Consider the following 21856-nt stretch of genomic DNA (forward strand, 5'->3'; position numbering starts at 1 on the left):
AGCGCTACCCTTGAGCTGAAGAGCTGAGGGACAGCGCCCAGGTCCAAAGTTCAACCCCCAGGACCACCAAAAAATAATGGTGAATGAAGGGAGAAGAAGAAGGAGGAGGAGGGAGAGGAAGACAAAGATGAAAAGAAAGAAGAGAAGAAGGAAGTGATGATGGAGGAAAAGAAATAGGAGGAGTTTAAATAGGGATACAGGTGGACCCATTGCAACAATGAGATGTACAAGACATTATGTTGAAAAATTAACTTTAACTTTGGCTCTGGAAGGTGGGAGGGGGGAGACAGAGGTGGGGGGTATGAGAAGGACTGGTGAGGGGAAACAAAGGAGGAGGCAACAATGGTTGATAAGAAATGTACTCATTACCTTGCTCATGTAATTGTAACCACTCTGAATGGTATTTCCACAATAAAAAAAAAAGACAAGATGCAAACATAAAGGTGATCCAAATACGGAAAGATGAAGTAAAACTCTCCCTCTTTGCAGATGACATGACCTTGTATTTAAAAACCACATAGACTCTACTCCCGTTACTTGAGCTGACTGGAAACTTCGGCAAAGTAGCATGGTATAAAATTAACCCTCAAAAATCAATGGTTGCCTCTATGCCAATAATGACAAGAGTGCAGCTGAAATGAGGAAAGCAAACCCTTTTGTAATAGCCCCACAAAAAAAAATACCTAGAAGTTAAGGAGGTGAAGGACTTCTATGACAAAAACTTTAATTTCCTAAAAAAGGAAATTCAAGCAGAACTAAGGAAGTGGAAAAACCTCCCATGGTCCTGGATTGGGAGGATTAACATCATGCCAAAGGCTATGTACAAATTCAATGAGATACCTATCAATATTTCAACCTCATTCTTCAAAGAAATAGAAGAAGCAATCCAAAAATTCATATGGAACAATGAAAGACTCTCAATAGCAAAAACAATTCTTAGGAGAAAGTACAGCACTGGAGGAATATCAATTCCAAATTTCAAACACTACTACAAAGCCATAGTAATCAAAACATCTTGGTAGTGGTACAGAAAGAGACCTGAGGAAGAATGGAAATGGACTGAAGATCCAGAAATGAACCCACAGACCTATAGTCACCTAATCTTTGACAAGGGAGCTAAAAAAATTAGAATGGAAGAAAGACAGCCTTTTCAGTAAATGGTGCTGTGCTGGCAAAATTGGTTAAACACCTGTAGAAAACTAAGGCTATATCCTTATATATCACCCTAAACCAGAATCAACTCCAAATGGAACAAAGATCTCAAAATAAAAGCAGATACACTGAAAACATTACAGGAAGGAATAGGAGAACCTCTAGGGCTCTTTTGCAGATGCTGAAATTTTCTTAATAGAGACCCAGAAACACAATAAATCAAGGAAAGGTTGGACAAATGGGATTGCATGAAACTGCAGAGCTTCTGCATGGCAAAGGACATAGAAAGCCATCGGACTGGGAGAAGATCTTCACTAGCCATACAACGGACAAGGGTCTCATATCTAAAATATACTTAGAACTCAAAAAATTAAATCCCCCAACAATAAATCCTCAAAGAAACAACTGCCTGATTAATATGTGGGTTAAAGACTTAAAGAGAATCTTCTCTGAAGAAGAAATAAGAATGGCCAGTAGACACATGAAGAAATGCTCATCATCTCTAGCCATAAAAGAAATGCAAATCAAGACAACACTGAGATCCTACGTCACCAAAGTTAGAATGGCTATAATCAAGAATTCTAATAACAACAGATGCTGGAGGGATGTGGACAGAAGGGAACCTTACTGCACTATTGGAGGGAGTGTAAACTTGTTCAACCACTTTGGAAAGCAGTATGGAGGTTCCTCAAAAGACTCCACATAGAGCTCCCCTATGACCCAGCAATCCCTCTTTGAGGCATTTACTCAAACTATCACTAAAGGTCATACCAAAGCTACAGCACAATCATGTTTATCACAGAATTATTTACCATAGCTAAGATATGGAACCACCCAGATGAATGGATGATAGATAGATAGATAGATAGATACAATGGAATTCTATGCCTCCATTAGAAAGAATGGTATTGGTCCATCTGTTAAGAAATGGAAAGACTTGGAAAAAATTCTAGTTAAATAAGTTAAGTAAGCCCAGCCCAAACAAACACAGGCCCCATGGTTTTCCTTATTTTCAATAACTAGTGTATGTCTAGGACAAGCAAAAAAGTTCAAAAGTGATGTACATATGAGCATATAAAATGATGTTAAGTGGAATGAACCTCAAGATAGGGACAAAAATGGGGGAGGGAGGAGTTGGGGAAGTGGCGAGGGAAGGGATGATAGGGGAAAAACAAAGGAGGAGGTAACAATGCTTAATAGGAAATATATTGATTACCCTACTCATGTAACTGTAATCCCTCTCTAGAGTATTTTCACAATAAAAAATATATATGGAAAAACAAAAGAGTCATGGACTTTCCTGCCCGGGCTGGCTTTGAACTATAATCCTCAGGTCTCAGCCTCCTTAGATTCCAGCCTCCTGTGATTACAAGCCTGAGATACTACTCCCAGTTTTAATCTGTCCTTGGACACTCAATTGTATTTTCTTCCTCCCTGTCTTCCTTTCAAAAAGAAGTTTTGATATGATTCGACCACATAGCCACATAGCCCACAACTTATTTTCAAATCACTGATAAGGTCCATTTATTGAGGATAATTAACTAAAGATAAAAACTGTAACAATGGTGTATTGACTTGCTTGTAAAATCTTTTGTGTCTCACTTGAAGACACACTTCTGGCACACCGGCCACATCCACATCCAGTCACACATAGAAGATTCAATTAGAAGATCGGGCTGACTAGGGTTTGAAAGAAATGGGTTGTATGTAAAGAAACCATATAAAAGGAACTTTAGTAACTATTACTGTGTCTCTCTAATTGTCCATGCTATCCAGCTCTACTCTGGGTTGCACTGTAGGAATGTGGGTAGTGAAGTTTTTCTTCTATTTCAGTACTGCTTTGTACATCTTCTTTATTGAACATTGAAAACTATATTTGTAAGAACATTACATGTCTACTGCATATATGTAATGTATCTCAATTAATGTAGACCCTACCTCAATATCTTAATAAGTATAGACCTACCCATACTAATTAACTTACAATTATAGTAAAGTGTATGGAAAGCATGTAATTATTTTACACCTCTATTTAACTTGGATAAGGAAATCATAGGGCATATACACCAACTATAATTATATCTTAACCAAAATACCTGAAAATAGCTGCCATCCATTTTACTTTTTTCTCCTTGCTAGCTAATTGACTTCACACATTTATAGGATTGAAGAGAGATATCACATTGCGAATCATAAAGTACATTTCACTGAAACTAAACACTAAATACTGTGACAGCCACTGTGCTGAGTGGTGAGGTCATTAAAGTGACGGAGACAAATAAACATAAGCAACTAAATTCTAGTAGATATTTAGGTGCTAAAAAAAGAGAGAAATCCATGTGCTATACACTTGTAATCCATGTGGCCATCCTTCCTATACTTTGTGAATGGAAAATATAGGATATTCTCTTAAGCACTTGATTTCTTTGGTTATCAGTCATTTAAACTTGCTTCCCATATTTCTGCAACTTATAACTAAGCATGGCAATTGATATTGTATGAAACAAAAATAGTTGTAAGAAGAGTGCCTTGAACAACTGAGGCTTCACCTGATTCCATAGGCAAAAGAAATCAAATTCCCAAAGTGAGGAGTAACTTACATGTTAAGAAAAAAAACCAGCTCTGGCTCCCAAGAGTAATACAGAGAGTATTTTAATCAAAGGGAGCTGTTCATTCTCATCTGTATTGAAAATCAGTAGTACTGCTTTTAGGGAAGATAGTTGCTTCCACATTCCGCAAAGATAAAAGAGAAGAAAAACTCATAATTTCAAGATATCTAGGATATAAAGCAGCTGGAGATTATGTCTTCCTGGGTTTGCTATCTCTGAATGATGTCAATGGTGTGAGAAGCTGGTTTTCTCAATGTGGCACACATGTGAATACATGGATTGGAAAAAGGCTTCTTTCCATAAAATGTTTTCTTCATATTTTGTCTGTAAAATTTGTATTAAGCGTACAGGCTCCTAGCACTTTATTGGTAACATATATACTGATTTAAGATAACCACAAAGGCAATGCTGGCCTGTCTTCACAGATGTAGGCCATGGCTGCTGTGCTGTCACTGCTGATAGGCATGTGTCAGAAACTATGGGTCTCCTGTCCTGAATTACAACTCTGCCTGCAGTAACACACACACTATCTTTTCTTCTTGTCCTTAGACGCTATTTGGTTCAGGGGTTTGGAGTGTGTGTGTGTGTGTGTGTGTGTGTGTGTGTGTGTGTGTGTGTGTGTGTGTGTGTGTGTGTGTTCTTAGGCTTGAACAAAGGGCCATGACATTGTCTATGAGTTTCTTTGATGGAGGTTTGTACTTTACCACATAAGTCCTGCTCCATTCACTGTTCTTTGTGGGTTAGTTGGAGATAAGAATCTCATGGCTTTCCTTGCCCATCCTTAGATCTCACCCTCTGAAATAGCTGGGATTACAGGCCTGAGCTAATGGCAGAGTCTTTGACTTCAATCACATATTTAAATTAATAAAACACTGATCCTCTACTATGCTAACATTTATTGACTGTAAGAAAATTTTCATAACCCACTGAAGGAATATGATCTAGGCTACTGACTCAAATAATAAGTCCCTCTGGAGAACAATTAAGCTCTTAACAAACCCTACCTCCATCCAGCACAATGTATGTATTCTATCACAAAACTGGTTTGAAGGCTTTGTCCTAAACACACAAGTTGTAGCCACCCACTCACAAGGATATCTAAAAGGGGTTTATTAGTGCTTCTTAAAAGAATCAAAGATCAACATACAGTTGAGAAAAACTCTAGTAGAAAAAGCAAGCAAACAGATAAATGAGAAAACTAGTCCTAACTCAACACGAGCCTCTAAAGAGTTAAAGATTGTAGTAATTGTACTATAAAAGGAACAAGATGGGAGCCAAATTATGACATGAATGCAACCTATATATGTCTGGTTTAAAAAAATCTATTTCTTCCATTAAAAAGCCACTTTGAAACATTGATAAGATAATAGTAGAACATTACATATTCTACAATTGTTTCATATTGCCTTCTGTGTGCGTTTATGTGAGGTTGTAGTGATAAAACCAATTACATATACATCATGAACATCTTGACATGACAATAAGTTCTGACAAAATCTGATTTCCAGTAATGGGAGAATTAGTATGATGTATCTATGCCCAATTTATTATGGCACAAACAGTAATTCCGCTGATAATAACTGTCTGGTGGTGAAAATGCAACACAGAAACATGGACAATGCTTTATAATTCAATACTAAACATATGGGTTTGACGTAACTTTATACATATGTTTTTTGTTTTGAGTAAGACATTTATTATTTATCGTAAATTTGTTAGTATCAGAATGTATCTAAACACAATTTAAGCATATGAATTGAAATGGTTATAAGGCCTTAGAAGATAATATTATATAATCTATTTCTTATGTGTCTTCAAAAATTGTTTTGAAATTTATTATGTATTTTCTTTTTAATTTTTTTAATATTTTATTTTTGTGCCCTAAACTCAGAACCTGGTCACTGTCCCTGAACATGTTTGCTCAAGGCTAGTGCTCCACCACTTGAGCCACATATTTACTTCTGGCATTTTTGGTGTTTATTTGGAGATAAATGTCTCAAAGACTTTTCTTCCTGGGTTAGCTTTGAATCATGATTATCAGATTTCAGCTCCTGAGTAGCTAGCCATGAGCCACCAGCACATACAGCTTTCACAGGCACTTTCTAAATACTGGGCTAATTAAAAATCCCCTATTAATATTTAGATCTACTAGCAATGATTTAATGTAAGGAAAAGTAAAATGTTGAAATGATGATAAACTTAAGCAAATAAAAAGAAATGATGGATGGTGTTTTTTCATGTAGTTGAAAAAATAGAAAAACAAACAAAAATATATATTGTTCATCAGGTTGGGAATGCTGCTTAGTGGTAGAGTGCCAAAATGTATGGAGTTTCCCATTTATGATTTCAGGAGAATCTTAGTAAGAACAACTCAGTCCTAACTTTCCAAGCTGAACACAGTCTAAGGTGGGTGAGGTTATTAAAAAAATCTAGGTTCTATTTGAAAAACAACTAAAGCAAAATAGAAAAAAATATAAGCTGGAAGTATGGCTCAGGTAGTAGAATACCTACCCTAGCAATCACTACTGAATAATGAATTCACACTAAATCACTGCCAAAAAGAAAAAGAAAGAAAAATGAAGGAAAGAACAATGGTGTGAATTATCAAGGATGCACAGATTTCAGCATTAAATACAATATTACCAAATATATTTTGCAATGCTGAAATGGTGTAGAAGCTATATACATTAATTGTACCCCTACTATTCCCTCCCTCTTCTCTTTCTTTATATTTTGGGTTTACCTGGTAGAGTGTCTTGTACTGTCAGTGTGTATGAGACAGTCATATGCTCAAGCAGTATCAGCTGCTTGCAACTATTCCACTTCACAGATGCCTTAAGATTGAAATTTTAAGGAAGAATTAAGATAAAACTTCTCCTTGACCTCCAGAAGACATCTCAAGAAGCTCCATGATACTAACATGCACCTTTAGAGCTAATTACAGGAAGACAGTGCAGGTTCCCTTGTTGCTGTCTTCTGGGAACTGAGGGAGAGCAATGTTTGCATTTCAGTGCAAAAGCCCACTCTCAGGACTGTATCACTTAGGCCCTCTATCTATATTGGTTTTTTCTCTACTATGAAAAGTATTGAATGTTTGGGACCACAGGGGCTCCATATTTTATTAGTTCATGGGGAGTGTATATCTGTGGTTAACAAACACCATGGCCGAAAGAAAAATGAAATAGGATAACATAGAAATTATTGCACTTAGAACCATTCCTTGCTAGCCAGTTCTCCATAACACACAAATCTCAGCTTAGGCTGAGACATTGCAGAGAGCAGAGCCCACTTCTGGGATCCCAGGAGTCACTCTCATGAAAGGAAGCCAATACTCTCTACAAAATGACTGCGAAGGAAACCTCAGCATCGGTATTGATCTAGCTTAAGATGGATTATAGGGTGTACAATGTGGCTGGAGTCATCGTTAGTCCTCAGTTAGGATTTATGGAATGTATCAGATTGCTACCCACAATATTAAAAGTACCCAAAGTGTTATCCAAAATTTCAAAGGCATGGCAGCTTTGCCTGAATGTGAGCACAATTCAGTGCTCCAAAAAGAGAGTTAAGAACATAGGACTGAACCTCAGTAGAAATATTCATTACAGACCTTAAATTTGTGCATGCATTTCTGACTAGCTCCTAAATGAGTATAAAAAAGGACTTCAAAGTCTTTGCTGAAACTTAAGTTCTCATAGACTTTTTAAAAAATGGCCTTTATCAATAATTTGCAAACGTACTGGGCAAAATTGCCCTTCACCAAAATTTCAATCTACTTTTAAATCAAATTGGAGTTGAATTTGTGAGTTTAATATTCTGAATCCTCTCCTACTCAGCACCATAATTTTCCAATGTTACTACTTTTCATTAGCTCTCTCTTTCTGTCTGTTCAGCTGAGCCATAAAACAAATTCATGGGTAACTGCATCAAGCTATAATTCACTCTCCCGTAGATTTATAATCTCCTTTTATCTCCTAATCTCACTATATTTAATTGTTGGCTTACACATTGAAAGCTTTTAAAAATACTATATGTAATAAAACATTTCCTAGAAAACTATACTGAGCAAAATATTGAAAAATATTTGAGCCTAATGAGAGAAACTTAAAGATAACTAATGGAATAATTAATTAAGAAATACAATTTTACTTTGGGAAAATAGCAGAAATTGTTGTATGTTGACAGAAAAATAAAACTTGAGGTTTTCTATTTTAGGTTATCAAACACTAGAACTAGCCTTAAGATAAAACTGGGCATTGGTATCTCACACCTGTATTCTTACATACTCAGTTGCTGAGATCTGAAGATCCCAGTTGGAATCTAACCTGGGTAGAAAAGACCAGGAGACACTTATCTCCAATAAACTACTCAAAAAAAAAACCAGAAGTGGCACTCTAGCTCAAGTTTTAGGACAAAGCAATAGTGTTGAGCACAAAGAGGTTCAGGGACAGTGCCCATGCCCTAAGTTCAATCTCAGTACCAGCAAAAAATAAATAAATGAATAAAGGAATAAATAAAAGAATAAAATAAATAAATAAATAAATCTTATTTATGAAAGTAACAGAAAGTACTTCCAATACTATCCACTTCGCTATTATGTTGTTCCATGTATTATGAATTACCTTTATTGTTTAGTAGCATCATCATTTTTATTTTTCATATATTACGATGAAGATGAATGGATCAAGAAGATGTGGTATGTATATGTATATATATATATACATGTATATATATATACATGTATATATACATGTATGTATGTATATATACATGTATATATATATATATATATATATATATATACTAATTCTATGCTTTCATCAGAAAAAAATGGCATTGTCTCATTTGTAAGGAAATGGAAAGAGCTGGAAAAAAGTATATTGAGCGAAGTAAGCCAGGCCCAAATAATATAGGTTTCATGGTTTGTCTCATTTGTAATAACTATATCTATCACATTCTTATCAGGGGATCACAATAGAAAAATTAATACGTGCAGAAGACCATATATAATGAAGTATATATAAATGAACTCCAAGAATTGGAAACAGAAAGTTCTCATTATGTTCTGTATGCAGTAATTTCAATTTTTTCAGTATTATATTTCTGTAAACTTTGTCTTTTACCAGATCAATGGAAGGTAAAGGGAATAGGAGAAAGAACAGGACAAAGGATGAACTAATGCAACAATGACACTCTCTAGATGCTATGTTGGAAATGAACATTACAACTTGAGGGATCAGGTGGGGAGGAGTAAACGAGAGAAAAGGAAGGAAGGGTAACAGTGTTTAAAAAGAAATTTACTCTCTATCTTACTTCTATAACTGTAATCCCTCCTGTTCATCACTTAAGCAATACTTTTTTAATGTTCAAAGGTTTTAATAAGCAAAATATGGTTCTCTAATATATTGGTAAGATAATTTTTTCAGTGAGTTTTGAAACTGATTCCATTCTTCTAAAATTATGGTGATAATAAAAAATAGAAAAAAATAATGGTTACTGGTTAGTCATTATATTATTCATCAATGAATGATGAGCTCATAACCCAGATCTAAATTTTAGATACCATTCATGAGGAAATTCATTGGGTGAAATGAAAATTTATATGAAATCAAGATACTTAAACCCATCAACCTTTAATTTTAAAACTCAACTATGAATACAATTGGTCTCTTGGATAGATTCATGATACATTTCAACACAGGAGAACCTGAAGTTATCTCTTACAAGTCTTGCAGTTCATGATGAAGAAATTTTTTCACATAAGGAGATTGGATCAGAAAAGCTATGAAATATAGTAAAAGTATTTTTTGTAGCCATTATGAACAGTGGTCTTGGTCAAGATATAACATATCTGGTAGAAACAAAAGGAAAGTCTCGGATTGTTCTTTGTGGAAGTTATTACATCAAACCTCAGCCTGTTTAAAGGTGGTACTTAGCCATAGTAACCCAAGAAAGCAAACTGTTAACATTATTTCAACTTTTTTGACATAGCATCTTGTACATTCTTTATGTACAAGTAACACGGTTGACTATTAGCTAAGATGATTTAAAAGAGATTGTATACCGTCATTGGTGCTTGTAGCCAAACACAATTTATTTGGCATGTGTTGCAAAGAGAAGTGGTCTCATTATGTCTTTGAAGCTGATAAACAATCAACAGTCTAGCTGATGTACACTACACTGAACTTCTAGACTTTAATTTTTTTATTGGAATACATTAGTTCTACAAAGGATTTTAATTGTGTTATTTCCCCCACGCTTATACTGTGATAGAATATCTCCTATAATACTATTCCTTATCTCTCTTTTTAAAAACAATTCTTATTTTTGATTCATAATTACACTGTCATACATGTACAAAAATACATTGATCATATTCATGCCACCTATGTCTCCTTTAGCCCTCCTACTATTTACCCTTAAAGAACACTCACATCTAATCTTTCTGGTAATGTATTCTATTTCTGATGATTAGAAGTAAAATTGTTGACTCTTTAATAGACTTACCAGGTATTGGGCTATTGATAAGTGATTGATTGATTGATTGATATTGTGTGTGTGTGTGTGTGTGTGCGCGCGTGCGCGCATGCTTGGCCTGGGGACTGAGTTCAGGGACTGGACACTGTTTGGGGGCTTTTATACTCAAGGCTAGCACTCTACCACTTGAAGCATAGCTCTACTTCTGGCATTTCTGTTGGGTGATGGGAGATAAGAATCTCCTGGACGTTCCTGTGTGAGCTGGCCTTGGACTATGGGCCTCAGATCTCAGCTTCTTGAATAACTAAGATTACCAAGGTGAGCCAATAACACTGGCCTTGGACCATGGACCTCAGATCTCAGCTTCCTGAATAACTAGGATTATGAAAATGAGTCAATATCACTGGAAATTTCTTCTATATTTTGCCACCACTCTTTAGAGTTCTCAACAAGTTTTGATTTATAGCTGTTCCTTTGATTTTTTATTTTAATACATGAGATAGAAAAGACAGGTCTGAGTATTGAGTCTTGTGGCTGAATCACATTACCTATTGTTTCATTGAAATTTATAATATCAGCTGACCCCAAATACAATTATGTTAGATTATTAACCTATTCCGCAGACATGCATGAATTATCCACTAACCAGGGAAAGGTAGATTCTTGAATTCTAAAGAGAAAAAAAAGTATCAGCTTCTAAGGGTCAGTTGCAGAGATCTGGAAGAGAGAGTAGAAAAAACAGAAACACACTGAAACATGGTAGTGAGTTTCTGAAAGAGGAAATGATGCTCATCTTTAAAATGGGTGAAACACGAACTTTCTGACTTGCATACCAGCATGAACCTGAAGAATCACTGTGGTTGGAGACACTTTTATATCTGAGGCAACAGCTAGGTGGTGTGAAGTGAGATGAACGGAAATACAGAGAAAGTGTGATTCATAGTTATAGTGCCATGGGCAAAATGGAATGCACATTTCTCAAAGACTGATGTAGGTAATGTATAGGGGATGGATGGAAGAAATATAATTTTTTTCTGTTGGGAGAAAAGTTCATGTAATCAGGAGCAGTAATGAAGAGCTAAAGAATGTAATGTGGTCCCCAAAGCTCCAGTGAGAGGACCAGGCTTTTCAGAGCAAGACAGAATGGTCAGGATCTGAGGGCGCATTAGGATGGGCTGAGGAAGGGAGAGAGGAGTTCCCCACAGGACTGTCAGTGGCAGGGGCTGACTGAAGGTGACTCAGGGAAGAAACTAGGAGCAAGTTATATTTATTTTCTCCTTTTTAAATTTTCATTTAAAAACATGTTTATTATCTTCAGATAATTATTCAGAGAGGTTTCCTGTAACAGGCCTATTTACATATAAAACACATTTTGGCCAGGGCCATCCCTTTCATCCTCCTCCCCTGTACCTATCATCCATCCCCTCAGGTTTGCTAGTTCAGTTCAGTTCTCTCTCCCTCCCTCTCTCCCTGCCCTTCTCTCTCTCTCTCTCTCTCTCTCTCTCTCTCTCTCTCTCTCTCTCTCTCACACACACACACACACACACACACACACACACAGATTGTTATAATTACATTTATCCACCATTTCAGGAAAAAAGTGATCTATAAAAATTATTTAATGTAATATTTTATAAAACTTAATAAACATCAATGATCTCCCATTCTTTAAAAAATAGGAAACTGTTGTTACACTAAATTAATTGTACAAAGGATCTTACTCATGTTAAACTTATAGCTCTCTACCTGCATGATCATTTTATCCATGTACATATGATAACAGTGAGACGCAGAATGAATAACTGACTCAGGCACACAGTTGATTTGTGGTGAAAAGAGACTACTGGTGACAATGGAAAACCTAGCCCTCCAGGAGTTTGTAGCCATGGATTACAGGATGTTCCAAAGCTACCAAGAGAAGAGCTATACTTTTACAAAATAAATAAAATATGAGACTCAGGTTATTATTCCCAACTTCCAGTGACCAGGTTCTATTATTGGTTCAACACTGGGTAAAACAAATTTCAAACATAGCATTTGTCACAGCTGAATGAAATTTAGACATAAAAATTTATGAACAGCCTCTGTGTTCCTAGTACCTATAACTATTCTCTTGTATTATTAGGTCACAGCAGTACAATATCCAGAAACCTATATGAAAAATATTCAAGTATACTAACAGTCAAGTGATTTTGGAAAACAAAATTTAGATGTAATTTTGCCTCAGATTTACAAAGAATCTCTGCCCAGAGATGGTTGTTTTCTATGTGCCAGTTTTTATGATTAGCAACTTATATCATTTTTTCAGAATTGATTCATTCATGAATTCGGTGACATGCTTTTTATTCGTGCATTAGAGATTTAATGTAACCAGGCTAAGAGAGTTTAAGTGCTAATTTAGAAGTAATAGGAAAACTGCAGTCAAACTTGTAGTTTTAAAATAGCATACAAAGCTGAATTTATGGCAATAAATCAAAGAAATTACTAGAGTTTGAGCATAGTGTGGGTTTAATCAAGTCTGTGCATTTCCTCTCCATGTGGTTTCTCAGGGAGATTATCTTCAGTCAAATTTTCCCAATATTGTAGAAATCATTGTACATTTACCAGACATCTGCACACAACTGTCTACAGCAAAGGAGAATTCTCTATATCTTAGCTCTGATTTCTTCAGATGTTAATGCCTTGAACTAAGTCCTTAAGCAGTTCTTATCAATGGGATTCTCACTCTGCAGATGAACAGATTTTGGCCAATTGAAAGTGGATGCCTACATTTTTGATATATATTTTGGTATATATTTATGTCTTGCCTGAATTTTGCTCTCCACAGATGCAAGGTTGGGAGAAAATAGCTGTGCTGATTTAACTGTGAACCCATATCTATTATATCTAAACAAGTTTCCTGATAGAAAAATCAACATCATTTATATGATGAATTATAGAGAGATAGACAGACAGATGGATAGATAGATAGATAGATCATAGATGCATTAGTAAGGAGTAGATCTGCATTATAATATGGTACAGTCATCTACTCAAATCCAAATAATGTTTTGCATGTAGATTGCATATTTTAAAAGTTCTAATTACCTCAGTAGGTCCTTACCACTTTGCTAAATACACTTGAACAAAATGCAATCTACAGAGTAGAAAATGTCAACATTTATTGAATTGCAGTTAAAAGCCACTGAATGAATATATCCTACTCATTTTATCATATCATCTGTGGGATTTCACGGGAACATCTGTGACAATAACTTCCACATGGCACATAAAGGAAGACTCATTGAGCTATCTCTGCTGGAGTTTAGTGCTTGTTACTGGACACACATATCAGCATTTGTATTAGTATTCAAGGGATAAAATTCTTGGCACACAACTGAGCGACAAAGTGCTCATAAAAATGGAATCACTTATCCATAAGCATAAGTTTGAATCACAGGGTGTAAATATGTATAGTTTAAAATATTTAGAGCATATCTTAAAGGAGAGTTCTATAATCTGAGAGTGCTGTGGTTACTTGGACTGAATAAGGAATTTGAGGTTGTTCTCACATTAAGGTCCCGGTGCTATGCTTCACTCAGGTAGAACAGGTTTGTGATAAAAAAGTGAAGGAAAGCTAATTGTCTGACTGACACCTAAGTGGGCAAAACTTCTTTTCTGGGAATTTTTTAGTACAGATGTCTTTTTTTACTCCAGTTTGGATGTTCTAATCATTTCTGGGTCTGAAAGCAATTCAGAATCAATATATTGTAATTTTTGTGATTGACCATATCTTGCAATGCGTCATCATATCACCATTTTCTAAATGGACAGGAAGTAGGTAAACATCAAATTCACATTTGGATACTGAACGGGTTGGGAATGAGAGCAGGACTCATGCAAATGTTAAACTTTTTGGAATTGTCACCCTATGTGTGATACAAAAGGAGTGAAATGAGGTGTATTCACTAAAAAAAAAATTCCACACACCTATGCATCACATATGCAAGTAAAACTCCATTGTAAATTCTTTGTAAATATTAACTCACTTCACACTACAAAAAATGGGTAATTTCTCACTTGTTTAGCTAATGAGGTAAGTGAACAGATAAATTTTCATGAGAGCTTAGAGCAGGGCTGCAGGGAAAGACTGAATTGAAAGTAAGCACTTAGATTCCAGAGGCAAATTTTGAGTTATAATATATAGCCCTTCGTAATTGGTGATATTTTACATTTCTGTATGATTAATGTCTCCTTTATGTAATTAATGAACATTTTTAAATGTGACTAATTTCACTTTTCTTTCAGAATTTTACCTGAAAATGGTATTAGTGTATCACTCAAGTTTCTTCTTTTTAATAAGATTAAGATTTTTGTTGTGAAAATACTGTACAGATGGGTTACAGTTACATAAGCAAGGTAACGAGTACATTTCTCTTTTTTGCATTTTTTATTGTAAAAATACTGTACAGAGGGGTTACAATTCCATGGACAAGATAATGAGTACATTTCTTCTCAAGCATTGTTACCTCCTCCTTTGTTTCCCCTTCCTATCCCTTCCGATCTCCCTGCCCCCAACCAGCCTCCCCTCCCTGCCAAAGTTGTAAAGTTCCTTTTTCCACTTAATGACTTGTACATCTCATTGTTGCAATGGGTCCACCTGTATCCCTGTTTAAATGATTTGTTTTTCCCCTTCCCCTCCACAAATTATACCAACATCAAATACAGGGAAAGCAGAGGTTAAACCATGGGGGAGGGACATACAAAGCAACAAAGAAATATCTTATCAATATGTTAGAAACAATCTCATGAAAGAAAAAAAATTGAATCCTTATTTTGGGGTTCATTTCACCTTCATTTATCCAATTATCCCAAACAAGACCACACTAAAGCTGCCAGCACAACTATAGTTATTGCAGCATTATTTACCATAGCTAAGATATGGAACCAACCCAGATGCCCCTCAGTAGATGAATGGATCAAGAAAATGTGGTATATATACACAATGGAATTCTATGCCTCCATTAGAAAGAATGACATTGCCCCACTTGTTAGGAAATGGAAAGACTTGGTAAAAATTATATTAAGTGAAGTAATCCAGGCCCAAAGAAACATAGGTCTCATGGTTTCCCTTATTTGTTATAACCTGTGTGCCTATCTTGAGGTTCATTTCGCCTAATGTCATCTTATGTGATCATATCTGTAGATGTGTAACACAATATAGGAAGCCAGGCATTGGTGGCTCAAGACTGTTATCCTATAGACAGGCTGGGGTCTGAGAATTGAACTTAAAAGCCAGCCTAGGCAGGAAAGTCTATGAGACACTTTTCTCCAATAAACCACCAAAGTGACAGAAGAGAACCCATGGCTCAAGTGAAAGAGCACTAGCTTTCAGCAAAATCAGGGAAAAGTCAATAGAATCTGGGTTCAGTCCCTAGGAGCCACACCAGACATACACAGGAATATGTACACAAAGAAATCTTCATTAAGCATAAAATTATGCTTGGTAGAAAATCCTGTCATCAACATACCTCTGCATTCGTTAAAAGTTATGATACCTCTCATTTTTATGATGTCCAATTCGAAGGGAATACTTACATAGATCTTAAAAACAGTTTTATATGTCCAGACATGTAGATGAGAAAAAAAGAGAAAAATCTTTTCATTTCCTTAAATACACACAGAAATGCCTAAGTATCAGAGAAGAGAAACCCTATGCACAATCTGAATTTTTAAAGTATTTTCCTGTGTGAATAAAATGAAGATAATTTAGCTTTGAGATTGTGGGGTTCTCTGTAACTGTAGGTCATTGTAGTTAGTTTCCATTTCTCCGATATTGTTTCTCTAATTAAAGGCTTCCTAATGTTAGTATGTCCTTGTTGATTTTTAAATTGCAATTGCAAATCACTTAACAGCATCTCAAGTCCAGAAATCCTCTAAACCCTTTTAGCTTCACTATTGATATTCTAATCATGGAATTAGAGCATCTTCAGTAAGCAGATGAGCTAATGTAGATGGGCTTTCTTTGGTGTACAAATCAATAAAAAGATATGGTGATGACTTTCAGTTCCATAAGCTACCTACTGGAAATGAACATCACTTTTCAATTACTCATATTTAAATACATGTAATTTGCACTAAAAACTTTATCATTTCCATTATTTTAAAACTGTCCATGCCCTCAGTTTGTACACGTATCTTGCTATGTTAAAATCTAGTGGAATATTTGTGTCGCATATTTATCATTTCTTTGTTTTTCAACTAGGTTTTATTCTCATCTTCTCTTTGGAAAGTAGGCAGCATTAAAGAAACATGCTTGATGATAGAATATTGACAATAAGCATAACCTGAGTCTGGGAGCAAGTGGTTCTTCAGTTCATGGAGTAGGAACAGAGGAAAAGTGCAAGGTTCATCTCCTAATGGTAGAGAGTCCCATTATGGAGGGTGCCACCAGAGATTTCCTGCTTCCACTCACCAAGAAAGAGTATCCATTCTGGTGAACCACCGATGGTCTTCATCACCATAAATCACATCCTCCATTTTATCAAAGCAGTTATAGGAAGGAGAGTGCACGCACCTCCACATCGACTCAGTAATTAATCCGAAAGACTCCTGAAGTTCCTTCCATTAAAGAGTTGCCAAAATCTTCAGGGGACGGTTGGAACAAGGAGTCTTGTGTGTGTTCCCAGTCATAGAGTTCGTGGAGGCTGCTAAGTGTTAGTCTTGCCAGTCCACCTTGTGCCGCCCTTTGAAGGTCACCTTGACATTCATATTACATCCCTGTTGAGCTTTCAGATGCTACTCTGTTGAGGTTATCTTCTGCTCCTCCTGTTTTCTCTGTAACAGCACCAAATATTTAACACCACGCAAGCCAAATCTGTGCATTAAGTCATCTTCCCTGGCAGCTCCCACAATGCCAGCAAGCCCCTAGTTTACTTACTCCCACTCCCCTTGCCAGCCTCCGGATTTCTCAGCCATTTGCTTCAAACCTTGCTTCGGGCTCAGGTCGTGTGTTACTATACACACTCGCACATGACCGTGGGAGATGAGTTACCACCATCCCTTGCACATTCCAGCCAAAGTCTTATCAGTTCTTTATTTCAGAGTTTTCAAATTCCTTTCTTCCAGCACTTTCAAATCTACAGCACTTTATTGTTATCTAACGTCGCCTTACTGTGCAGTCGCACACCAGAACTTCTTGCTCTGTGCCATTGATCATCATTTCCCTCTCTTTCTTCCACTACTTTCTCAGGCTTTGTGGGCAACGAAATTGCTAACTTCTCTAAGGTCCACGGTTTCAGATTTTATGTATGTGCGAGACCAACAAGTACCTGTGTTCTCTGTGTTGGTTTTGTAGTGGTCTCTGTTTTCAAGATCCCATCTTATCAAGAAACTGAATAGATTGACACTGAATGTGGCTACTTTATTTCATTTATCTATTAGCCAATGGATACCTCTATTGTTTCAATGTCTTCCATATTGAAAAAAATCCTGTAATGTTCAAGGGCACATGGATGTCTTTTCAACATATAGTTTTCACTTCATTGGATATAGCCCCAAGAGTTGATTGCTAGATCAGATAATGCTTCTATTTTTAATTTTAGAGGATCTTCCATATTACATTCCATAATGGTTGTTTTTATTTAATTCCCACTGGCGACTTTTCAGGATTCCCATTTCCACATTCTTACCAATCCTGAACACTAGGTCCAAATTAATTGGTTCATCTTGACCATATTTTGAGTAAAATGATTGAATTATCTTCCATGGAAAAATATTCATGATGTCCCTGAGAATGCTAACTTCCAAAGGAAAATGGCATCTGGCAGATAACAGACTGAATTCTTTAAAAGCAAACAGTCAGTTTCAACATCTTCTTTTGCAGGTGCCTATGTCCTCCAGGTCAAGGCCACAGACGCGGATGACCCAACCTATGGAAACAGTGCCCGCGTGGTGTACAGCATTCTCCAGGGACAACCTTACTTCTCTATTGATCCCAAGACTGGTAAATTCTTTATTCGAGACAGTATTATCACCAGTTCTTCAAATATTTAAGTCTTAATTAAAACTTGGCATGAGAAATTGCATGTTCTAATAAAACGATACAGATTTGGTGAGCCCCACATTAGATAAAGAAGGTATCTTACTTGACTGATGTACAACTCTTTCTCTTCTATTGAGGTTTGTGTAAATATCAATATTTTCATATCCATGAATAATGCTGAAACATGAAAGCTACAGATTTTCTGTTTGCCTTATTTTAAGTTTTCAGAAGTCAGTGCTTATTTTGTTCATCGGACTTAAAATAGCTTTTCATTTCAGGGCTCTTAGTTGAGTTCATTTGCTTACTGATTGCCAGCACTGCATGGGAAGTATGGGTATTTCCATGCATGGAAAGATCCTGACCTGCTGCTGTATGGAAAAGTTGTGAAGAGAAGGTTTTGGTGAATACTGACATGCTTATAATCAGGAAACCTTGAAACAGTATGATCCTCAACTCTTAGCCTTGGTGTTCAAAGCTAACTTAAAATGATCATGAGTAAGTCAACTACAGATATCCAAATCAAATATTCTATGAGTAGCATAAAATATACATCCACATTGGAAGGCATATATGGCCTTTTAGGTCTCTATTATTTGTGATTCTTATGACCAAACCCAGACCCTTACTCATACTATTCAACATTATGCTACTGGAAGTTTGTTAAGAGATTTTTTGAAAACTCACTTGGTATCCAATACCACAGATAAAGTAGAAAATTTCATCCATTTAATCAATTTTAAATCATAGTTTATAGTTTATTGTAATATGAATTAAATGCTACTTATTGTATAGCTAAAGAAACAATATCAATTTTTGACCTACAAGTCTAAGGTGTCATTTGGTAAATTGTTTCTTACATACTAGACTAAAATAAATTTAAAAAGTATTAGATAGATGGATAAGTAGATATACAGGTACATCTCTTTATTTTTACAATCCTGTTCAATCCACCCGACTTTTCCAGTAGTTATGAAGCTGAGAATAAGAAATGCAATCACTGCCTCATGTAATAAAAACACTTTTGCCAGGCATTGGTGGCTCATGTCTGTAACCCTAGCTACTCAGGAGCCTGAGATCTGACGATCGCGGTTCAAAGCCAGCCCCAGCAAGGATAGTCCATGAAATTCTTATCTCTGATAAACCACCAGAAAACCGGAAGTGGTGCTGTTGCTCAAATGGTAGAGCGCTCCCCTTGAGCTGAAAAGCTGAGGACAGCGCCCAGGACCAGAGTTCAAGGCCCATGACAGACAAAAAAATAATAAAAAAAATAACCCAGAGAAAAAACACTTTTAATATGGATTTCTTTGAGAAAAAAAAAGGGATTATCAGCTGAAAAGAATCAGAAATTCTGAAGAGAATTCACCTACTCGTTTTGATAAAAATGCTGAAGATTAAGAAGCCTGAATGTACAATGTATATAAAGGAAAGTCACATTTATAAGCTATTTAAAAAAAATCATGGTATATATGGGAACAAGTAAAGTAATACTATTGTTAAGGAAATTTCATGGCTTTTATTTAACTATTGAAAATCATACATAACTATAGAAAAAGGGGAAAATGGGAGGGATGAAGTTAAGAAGCTGTCTATGAGATTTATAATTCTGTAAATACCCAGAGAAGTCAACCCAAAAGTATATATACAATAAAATGATGGAAAAATATTTAAACTCTTAGATTCTATCAGAAGCGATTACCATGGCCTACATTTTTCTCATAGATCCATGCATCTTTTCAAAATTGATCTTAATGGTCAAAATAACCAGAAGTGTATATGGATGACGCCTTTCTCTTATACCCCTTCAGTAACACTCCTCAGCGAAAGAAGAAAGAGGGTGCGGAGCAAAGATGGTATATAGATATGAGTGAAGAGAGGATTGGTGTTAGTTTACTCTTACATAGTTTAACCTACAAACTGCATGAAATCTGTGAGTTTAATGCCTAGTGTAAGAAAGTCCAGGAGAGCAGACTTAATATTTGTTAAATATCTTTAAATGGCAGAGATGAATCCAACATCCAACACAATCAAGAAAACATTATGCAAGATAGTTTAAACAGCATCCACAACGTGATTTGAAGACAAGTTAAGATGATATCCCAGAAACTAAAACTGATGGAAAACAAATCTTGCTTGGAAAGTCCTCAGCAATGTATTTGGCAACTGTATTGATTTATGACTTTGTTCTTTCTGTGACTGTAACAGTTTGCTTAACTTCTCTGATGGTAGAGCATGTTATTAAGGATAAATTGAACCTAGGTTTCTGGGATCACTAGCATTTGTTTCAGGTAAACTATTTTCCTATTACCTTTAAAAACAGGTCATATATGATTTAAGAAAATAAATTCAGTGAAATTAATTTGGGATAATATAATCTGAATCAAAATATTTTCTCTTCCCTTGACTTTACTTAAGCAGAAAGAAAGGTAGACAAATTCTAGTGTTTGTAAATAGCATTATTTTATAATAGACTATTCATATATTGTTTGTATTTATAAACATATTGTGGTTTGATAATTTTGTATTTGTAAGATTTTTTTTTCAGTTGGACATGGGGCTTGAACTCTGTCCTGGCCACTCACTGTCCCTGTGCTATTCCCCTCTAGGCAAGCGTGCTACTGCTTGAGCTACAGCTCCACTTCTGGCCTTCCAGGCTGACTTTGAACCGTGTTCCTCAGATCTCAGCCTTCTGAGTAGCTAGGATTACAGGTGTGGCCACCAGAGCCCAGCTGTATTTGTATTCTTAAATGATGCTTAATGTTTATAAATAAAGGTGAAACGCTTCTGGCATAAACTACTCAATAGATTTTTGAAGCATTGATTTTTTTTTTTTCCACTGGAGACAGAAGTCTTGATACTAACAATGCCTCAGACCACTAGACAGGAAAAGAGTGGGTGATGAGGTACTTCATTAAGAGAGTGAAAACTAGTTGTTCATGCACAGAAGCCATTAAGAAGACTTCTTGTCAAATTTATCACCTTGTGGTACATATGGAAAGCCAAAAAAACAAGGATAATTGCGTATTCTACAAAATAGTCTCCATTCATTACAACTTATACAGCTATACGCTTCCTTTTATGATTGCTTTTGCCGTTATTAATTAAAATTCATGAGAAATCAATGCTATCTAAAAATTTCCACATCTGAGTATAGAAAACAGTTTGAAACAATACTTGAAAAAGATGCTCATAAAAAACTTTTGGTGCTTAAAGATTTAAGAAGAAAAATATTAACAATTTCATTCTTTTAAAAAAAGAAAATACAATGTGGGGCGTTGGTGGCTCACGCCTGTAATCCTAGGTACTCAGCAGACTGAGATCTGAGGATCACAGTTCAAAGCCAGCCCGGGAAGGAAAGGTCCTGATACCCTTATGTCTAATAAAGCACCAGAAAACGGGAAGTGGTGCTGTGGCTAAAATGGGAGAATGCTAACCTTGAACTGTAGAGCTGAGGGACAGTGCTCAGGCCCAGAGTTCAAGAACCACAACCGACAAAAAAAAATACCAGTTGTTTCTGTATTGCTGTTTGATAATATACTCTATTAGCAAGTATATATATATATATATATACACATATATATATAAATCATTAAAATAGATA

General features: G+C 35.8%; 1 protein-coding gene across 1 annotated transcript in view; it reads left to right on the top strand.

Moving 5' to 3' along the window:
• Positions 1–21856, top strand: part of LOC122097927 (cadherin-12-like) — a gene marked incomplete at its 3' end in the record, with an annotated part of 204401 nt that overhangs the window by 142813 nt on the left and 39732 nt on the right. Inside the window, exon 3 of the mRNA XM_042668503.1 lies at positions 18100–18219. Within this exon, the coding sequence (XP_042524437.1) occupies positions 18100–18219 (120 nt within the window). The remainder of the gene's footprint in view (positions 1–18099; positions 18220–21856) is intronic.

The sequence above is a fragment of the Dipodomys spectabilis genome, unplaced genomic scaffold (genome assembly GCF_019054845.1).
Source record: "Dipodomys spectabilis isolate Male_0828 unplaced genomic scaffold, ASM1905484v1 ptg000440l, whole genome shotgun sequence".
Classification (NCBI taxonomy): Eukaryota; Metazoa; Chordata; class Mammalia; order Rodentia; family Heteromyidae; genus Dipodomys; species Dipodomys spectabilis.